This window comes from Phaethon lepturus, unplaced genomic scaffold (assembly GCF_000687285.1).
Source record: "Phaethon lepturus isolate BGI_N335 unplaced genomic scaffold, ASM68728v1 scaffold21013, whole genome shotgun sequence".
NCBI lineage: Eukaryota > Metazoa > Chordata > Aves > Phaethontiformes > Phaethontidae > Phaethon > Phaethon lepturus.
The window spans coordinates 26,713-35,573 of NW_010531438.1; the positions used below are offsets into that span (position 1 = coordinate 26,713).

Genomic DNA, 8,861 nt, shown 5'->3' on the forward strand with positions numbered 1-8,861 from the left:
CACCATACGAAGATTTTAGCAAAATAAAGAGAGCAGAGAGTAAATCACAGTTTATTTGCTGATTTTCTCCTCACTGACAATGAAAAAGCTCCTCCTGCTGACTGCACTGCTAACCAGAACTAACACTGTACTTCTATGAAACAGAAGAGAAGACCAATCTAACACAGTCAGAACATTTTCAGAATTAATTTTAAGCCATAGCATGTGCTGTCTTACAAATAAGGGTAGTGCTTTGTTCCTGTTAGCTAGCAAGGAAAAGGCCTCCAAAGCAAGAATGGCCAGGGTAGAGAGTGGGGGGAGCACACAACAAGAATCACACTTTTTATTTGTTTTTAAAACAATTACTCCGGTGTTCCCATGTCCCTTCCTATTGAATGAGCTGCAAGATTTACCCTTCCAAACACCAGCCATCCAAATACCATGCACTACACAATGCTTCTGTTGTTCAGGGTCATTAGAGGGAGTCTGCAATGCCAACATGTTGTCCCATGTCTGTAAGGGGGATTCCAGAAGAAAAATGATAAAAGCTCTCAGAAGGGAATTCACATATCCTCTTGACTTGCAATAACTGTACTTTTTCAGTCCAAGGTATCAAAGCACTGTCTATCAACCAAATCTCTTTATTTTCAGCATGGAAAACAGTGCCATAGGTGACAGTGCACCTAAAAATTCATCATTCATAAAAGTTGCTTCTATGATGGAACAAGAACAGAGAACTTTAGGGGACAAAACTCAACAATTTGCATATGCAACCCAAAAGCTAGAAGAATAGACAGCAGGTATTACCACGCAGGGATCATACTTCATATCGTTCTATCAGAAATACAAAGAAATGCAATCACGGACTATTCTGCAACTGTGCACAGTTCCAATACTATACAATTGCGTAATTATACTAATATAATCTACTACATAACAAGAGTGAATGTTCATAGCTCAAAAATTGAGATAAGCAAAAAAATCCTGTGATTTTAGCTTTCAGTTTCAATAACACTAGTAAGAGAGATACCAAACTATTCGTTGCAACTTGTTTAGTTTTCTACTATTAGCAATACTTATTCATCCATACTAAAATTAATAGTCTTACCTGTATCGCACATGAAAGCAACGATCTTCGCGCATGCTTATCAAAACGTTACTTTCCTCCATCGAGTTGCATTATCAGTAGAGAAAATAATACTGTTCTGTAGTAGGCTAAGTACTTTACTATGGAGAATTGTTGCCAGAACACCGTTCCAGTTAGTGTATTAATAAGTTGAAGTAAAGATATCCTAAGCTCCTGTTGAAAAACTCTTCTTCATTACTAACGTAAGGAGGTCACTGTCAGACACATCTTAAACCTTCAGAAACATGTTCAAGTTCTTTCATCTGTGGCCCTTTAAGCTCCATTCAGCTGCGTTTCTGCAAAGGGAACACAAGATGCTTGGCTTGAAGTCTCATAGTCAGTTAATAACTCATAACCATTTGCAGCTGATGTAAAAGCATAACACTACTCCTACCAAGCAGAAAGCGTCAATCAAGAACTTAAAGCCAAAGCCTTCTACATACACATGGCAATTCCTGTAGGCAAGCGAAAAAGCAAAGAAGGTTTAACAAAAACGAACGCTGTCTTTTCTATTGGAAACTTTAAGTAATTTACCCTTGTTAGTACTCTTGGGCTTCATGAAGTCCCAAGCAAAAAGCTTAAAGGATGATAACTACAGAATGAAAGGTATAATATAAAACGGATCATGAACTGCTTTACACGTAAACAGTACTGCCAAAACCCTTATAGTTAGCTGAAGTCCCACAGTAGTCAGAACTGGCTGGCACAATCCCATCTGGAGATTATCCATTCTGGAGATCATCCCACCTGGAACATTATGAGCACGGAAGCCAGCAGAGGCTTAAGTTCTATTGCCCTTTCCCCTCCCCACTCCCAAAAAAGGGGAGGTATGGGGGTTTGGGGTTGTTTTGTTGTTTTGTTTTGTTTTTTTTCAACACTGGCTTCACATTCCAAAATGCTGCAGCATTGTCCTATAAGCTCCAAACTCTGCTTCAAAGGGATTGCAGCAGCCAGCACTTAAATATTAGACATGTTTAGGCTGGCAGGGAAAAGATCAACAGAAAAGAAACTCAGTATTCAAAAGTTTACCCAGTTTTAAGTGTATTTTTAGTAGAGGAGTTGACATATTTATTGCTCAGTACTAATACCACCTCCCTTTGCAAGTACACCTATAGTTGTGTAATTCACAAATGCATGTTTCATCAACTGACTGCAGAGATGTCAAAAGACAAGAACAGAGCTCAGATCTAAAGCTGTCACCAGAAGAAAACGCAACCCTCTCTATTTTCAATTGTCGGTGTAGGCCATGCCTTTTCCTTTCATTAGTTTTATCAAGTACCAGCTATGAAGATTCATGCCACCCATCATACTCTACCTTGACAGCACCCCTCAAACAGACCATCCACATTCTTCCAGCTAAACAACTATTTTGCCATTCCATGCTCATCATGAAAATTATTTGGCATCAACAAGTGGGTGTGGGGATATTTTTGCAATTACAAAGTGTGACACATATAGTTTACAATACCATTGCAACCCACATACCGGGAAGATTGTGTTACAGGTATTTACTCTCCAGAAGTTTGTCCAAACCTCAAATCGGATAACTCATACAAGCAGATAGCTGTAAGCCACCTAGTCTACAGCAATCCATAAGTATTCAAAATACAAGGGAATTGAAAGCTCTCTTCCATAGATGGGTGCACTCATGCAAATTACTACATGCCACAAAGCAAAAAGTGTGTACTTTGGCAACTGCCATGGGTCATGAAATAATGACTGTGGTAATTTGTTTGTATATTTATACTGCAATTGTAATAAACTGAATCATTTAAGAAGCTTTTTTAAAAATAAAAAGCCAAACTTAGTAAAAAGACAGTTATATTTAGAAGTACATCAGAATGACTGCATTTATTTAAATATCAGTTACTTTTAGCAGTACATTTCACAACAGCTGTTTAGAACTTCATTTTATCTTAGCTACACTTCTGTCCTCCTCATCCTCTAACCGATGCCACCATCTCCCACCAGCTGGAACCATTACTCTTGCTCTCTTTCCTCCTTACTTGCCATACGGCACATTCCTGGTCTTGGAAGGGTGATACAGACACACCCAAGTTGGCCAACACATCATGATCACAGATCCAACAACAATTACTGGGACTGGTCTTCATAGGTCATTTCCTTCACCCGTAACTCCTTAGGATGTCAAGTTATACCTTCAGCCACGCCAACACGTAATCAGGAAGGAAACTTAAATCACATTAATTAGAGGGGTGAATTCAAAATTCAGGAGGTGGAAATCGATGAACCCTTCTGCAGACAGTATCTCTCAGGCATAAACTGGCCTTGGGAGGATTACGCTCTAGCAGACTAAGCCTTGCTCTTTCAACTGATGCACCTTAACTATTCCGAATAGCTCTGTGTAACCAAGCCTTTCCTGAGCTGGTTATCAACATCAGAGGACGCAGCACTTCAGCAGAAAAGTCTACTGAATTAAGAGAAATCAGGAGAAATTCTACTCTGTCAGCAAATCTCACAGTGAAACAGGTTTTCTCCTAAACTTGCACTTTTAATTGAAACTTCATGTAGCATGAAAAAAGCACTTGGTTCTTAGTAAGAAAAAACTTATAGTAATGCAAAGCAGCTCCTTTAAATTTATTCTCTCCACATCTTTAAACAATGCAAAATCCATATCCATGTTAAAGAGCTGCCTTTCAGGAAAGCATAGATAGAACACTGAAGTTGTAGACAGAATTTTAAAATGCAGTTTTACTATTCCAGCTATTAAATGCAGGAAGTCCTAGCTTTTTTGTAATTTCAAAGTAGCAGAAAAAAGCACACAGAAAAAAGACTAAGCGTCCTTAGGAAGTGGAAAACTAAACTGGTGTTAGTAGTTACACAGCGGTATGATACCAAAACCAACACCACCAGGCCCCCAAAACCAAATAAAGCAAGGCAGAGGTTAGGCAATCAAATGTGGTAGGCAGTTTATACCCCACAATAGACAAAACATGCACTCTATCAACTCTTTATTAGGAGAAAATGGTGAGCCATAGTTAGGGCTAATCCACCCTGTCTACAAACAGCTAAAGGATCTTCAAATAAACCATCAGTAAAAAGCTAACTTTGCCCCAATTCAGTGCTTTATCTAAAAAATGTACTTATCACTGTCAAAAAGTCATTTTTCATTCTTTTCTATTAAATACCAGATTTATATAGAAGCTTGGGGTCTGCATGGCATGAGGTTTTAAGACTGAATTCCTTACTAAATTCCATGAAACTACTTCTAATTTGATCCTCTGAAATTGCATAAAATCTATTAAGCTAATTTCTACAAGTTTTACAATGAAATAAAAAAAATAGCATGGTAAAATACTAATGTTACATACTGAAAGGAATCCCACACAACAATGCTTTAAAAAGTGAAACCCCATCATGCTTGCACTTATTCAGTATTTTTCATAAAACTATTATCAGTGTTCTCAGAAAGGGAGCCAAGGCCTAATGGCTGATATTCAAAGAAAGTACATCTCAACTTCCCATTAACATCACTGAACTGAATCAGTGGCATATATGCTAAGACTTGAATGAGGCTTGCTCACTCTAAAAAAAAATTACAGAAAAAAAACAAGACTCCCCCATCTTGGATTCTGATCAGTATATTTCAAGTCCCTGAGAGCAATAAAACAATAGCTGTAATTTCTTTCTCAAATGCAAGCTAACTGTCCTAGTTACTACACCTTCAAGGCAAGCATTGAATGTTTTAAGGCATTTTCCATTTCAGAAAAGATTTTATTACATACTAGGAAGTTTATCACAATGGTAGACAATTGCTTTAATCAGTTTGCAGTTCTTAGTTACACTGAACGTCTATGATAGATCCCTTCATTTTGTCTTTTGATAGAATACCATATTTCCACATAAGTGAAAAATTGGCAAGCAACAGAAAGCCAATACTGCTATTTATAGTTGGAAATGGAGATGGCTTCTTCCCCTGCATCTCCTTAAAACAGTAAATTTCTGCAGCTTCATTGGCTCCTTCCCTCAACCCATACCTTCCTTTCTGGAGTTTGTCAGATGATCAAAAGTCTTGCTTTGCTTATCTACAGTTACATGGCTGACCGGCTGACACAGGCTGACTGGTCACTTGGAGGCTGACAAACAGAACATTCAACAGTTAATTTCTTTTTGCCTTTCCCTAAAGGAGACAATCAAGTAATGCCTTCTCTACCCATCCGCTGTTTTTCACAAAGCTATAGGAAAGAAGCATCTGCCAAATTAAGTTATCACTGACAGAGATTCAAAAGCTACCGCAGGAAAGTACAGATAGAGGTAGACCAGCTGCACAAATTGTATGTCCTTACCAAAACTAGCTACACAGATTTTTTGTTTCAACGTTAAGGCAAATTTCCCTTTCAGGAAGAGGCTATAGCTGGGGTAGGAGATAAGATGGAACTGGATTATCTGAAAACAGAGCTTTGCATACCTTATGGAGAAAGAGACAGACTAAACAACAATTGTATTACTGAAATAGAGAGATTAGCTTGGCTTAAGACCTTCAAAATACAAAACAGCATATAAACACAAATAGTACAAGTAACACTCAGAACTAGACAAACCATAATTTTAGTCTTCAGTGCTGTCCAAGGATATTTTTAAAATTCACCTGAACTAACAAATAAGCCTAAAATCATCCAAAAAAACCTTTGAAATTCTGTATTCAGTTTAATATTGTATTTACATAGTAAACAGCATCATCATTAGCATAATAAAATATTCCCCTTATGAATGAACCTTAAAACAACTGTGCGCCAGCTTGGGAAAATGCTATTTTTTCTATACCTTGAACACAGTACAACACAAGTGACTAGTCATAAGAGCAGATCATGCAGATACAAGAAACACTGTACTAAGACCAGTGTGGTTTCTCTTGGAAGCTTAATTTTAAACTCCTTTCTGCACCGCTTTTGACAGAAGTTCAACAACTGATTAGCTGACAGCACACAGAAACCACCGTCACTGACAAAGTGAATTGGAGGTTTTATTCAGGGTCAGTGATGACGTCAAGCAATACCTGCTCTGAAATACTGCCTTTTTGTCCTCATGGATTTATATATGGAGCAGATGCCCCCAGAATAAACCACAGGGCTTCTTCTAAAGGACTGGCTTAGCAGCATACAGTACAGGCAGCATACAAACACACTTTCCAGCATACGGTACTCACATCAGCTCAGAGCAGCTCACATCAGGCATTAACTGGTTGTATCTAAAGGACAGAACAGGAAAGCTGAGGTTCGTAAACAACTAACTCCAACCCTCCTCCTAGGTGCGAGTCTGATAAAGCAGACTCTGCATAGCTTGTAATCACTATCGAGCATGGGAAAGACCTAGCCTAACATACATCCTATCTTATTGACACATCAGACAAGCTGCAAATAAATTAATACCACTATCTAATGTTCTTGATTCAGATGCTCCCTCCTCAACCCCAATTATATTTACCATGCTGACTTATATGTACGGGGCCATATGAAAATAAGACACATTACTGACTATTGCAGATAATCCTAAAACTGGTGGAAACTTTAAGTAATTTACCCTTGTTATTATTCTTGGTCTATGGGTTTTGGGCCACAGGTGATGTTCTTTCAATAAGATAGGAACCCTACCAACCCACTGCTCCACAAGCCTGGAATTTCACTTATACCATACTCATACAAAAAGGAATATGAAGTGTACTCTCCTTTCCGTGCACCATGTGGACAGACGTATCTTTTATATATGAGACTATCAGCTCCTTGCTGGAAAGGGAAAAAAAATTGTAACTGACAGCATAAGGCTAGACAGGCATTTTATTACCAAAACTGATCGATGCACAGCTAACTACCGTTTAGGAATCAAAAGAACAGAATTACTGTAGTGAGGTATGGAAACTTGACTCCATTACCCATGAAATTCTTTCATCTCCCTTAGCCAGTTAATGCTCAAGACTTAATTACTTCAGTATAACCAGCAGTCTTTAGACAGTCAAAAGAAGCACAAAGGTTATAAAAGAGTAGAAAAATACTGATAATAGGAGCTATGACACTCATGACACTCCACCTCAAAAAATTAAAGTAATTGCTAAATGAAAAATTACACAAATAGTATCATTATCTGTCAGGAACTCCTGAGTGATCCAACAGATTCTATTCTTTACTTCTCTCCCCAATTTGTTTCTAGCACTGTATTTACCCAAATGGAAGAAAAGGCTTTTTGTCCAACTATTTTAATTTACTCATCAATTTACTTTAATTTAGTCATCAATATGACTGGAGGAGGAGAAACCCCCTAGCGACAAAGGAGCAGAAGTATGCCCAGAAGACCCCAAAGTAGTCAAAAGTAGGGCTGTAGAAGAATTTTATTGAAAATATTAACAAGCCTATGAAACAAAGTAGTGAAAATATTGCATAAAACCCCACAACTACTTTACAAGATTAAATACGTAACTACAGATCACACTAGTATATGAAATTCTATTTATATTTCTTAAATAAGCTTTTAAAAGGTCCTAGCAATGAGATCCTTCTAATCAGGGGGGTGGGGAGCAAAAATACCAAACTAATAGGTGGTGAGCATTTCTTATACAAATTTTGCTCACAGTGAAGTGAGGATCTCACCATATCCACAGCTGAAAATTAAAGCATAGACTTGAATTCAATGCTATAGAAATACAGCACCTGACCAGACTCCAACATTTATTACCTAATTGCTAATATGGTCCTACATTATGACAGACATGGTAACAGTGGAGATACTTCATTTATCACTCTATTTCTAAAAACATTGTTTGTTTGTAGTTTCCTTTATTTCTTTAGCTACCTAAACCAAATTTACCATTCTGTATACTGAATTCTAAATACAGGTAACAGAAGGTTTGTTTCCCCCGTGCCCTTTCAGGTAGGCTAACTCCTCTTCAGTCTCCTTCCACTCACATCTCTTTTTGGCATAGCAGAATAGATGCCCTGGCTTATACAAACATTCTGTTAAAGGCAAACAAAAGTCTAGGAGCATTTCAACATGCCCTCTAGCATTACTTGTATATACTTTCCGCTTATTCTGTATATTAGGAGGAGGTTTTTTCCTTTCTGTTTGTAAAGTACCTAGTTTAATAGAGCATTTGGGGCTTTAAGCAATGCTAAAGGTCTGCAACATGGCCAGCCTTTTAAATTTTGTATATCCTTTTTGTTAATTTTTCCCTTCTGTTGTTCAAGGGTTGTGCAAATGCCTCCTTTAACAAGTAAGCATTGCCTAGCATTATTTTCAGTGTTACTCACAATTATCAACCTTAAAACACAAGCAGTCTTAATGACACAAGTTATTTCTGCCAGATCATAAAAAAACTATTCCAAACAACCATGATAACTGAATCCAGAAGCATCTTCCTTCTCTGAGTCAGAAAGAAGCTCGCCTGCATTCTTAAGGGTTATTTTCTTTTCCTTTCATGCAAAACACCCAAGCAGTAGATAAAACCTGCATATACACTGTGCAACATGAGAAATGTACGTCATACCAAAAACTAAAGAAAAATTTAAAACTTTCAGTTAAGGAATATTCACATTCCTGGCCAGAATCTGGTATCTCTACTCACACTGAACACCCTATTTTCACTCAGCAATCAGATTGAAATGTAAATACATTCCTTAAAAATTGAGTAATTAAGAGCAGAAAGAACTGCCAGAAATTCGGGAGAATGATGCAAAAAGTGACCAAAAAATATATCCTCATTGCTAGTATATTCAGAGTATCACAGAATCACTAGGTTGGAAAGGAC

General features: G+C 37.6%; 1 protein-coding gene across 1 annotated transcript in view; it reads right to left on the reverse strand.

Moving 5' to 3' along the window:
- The window catches only part of GPSM2 (G-protein signaling modulator 2), a 19,389-nt gene extending 17,984 nt beyond the window's left edge, over window positions 1-1,405 (reverse strand). The window contains exon 1 of the mRNA XM_010284568.1: window positions 1,088-1,405. Coding sequence (XP_010282870.1) covers window positions 1,088-1,149 — 62 coding nt within the window. The 5' untranslated portion in view covers window positions 1,150-1,405. The remainder of the gene's footprint in view (window positions 1-1,087) is intronic.
- Between the last annotated feature and the right edge of the window lie 7,456 nt (window positions 1,406-8,861).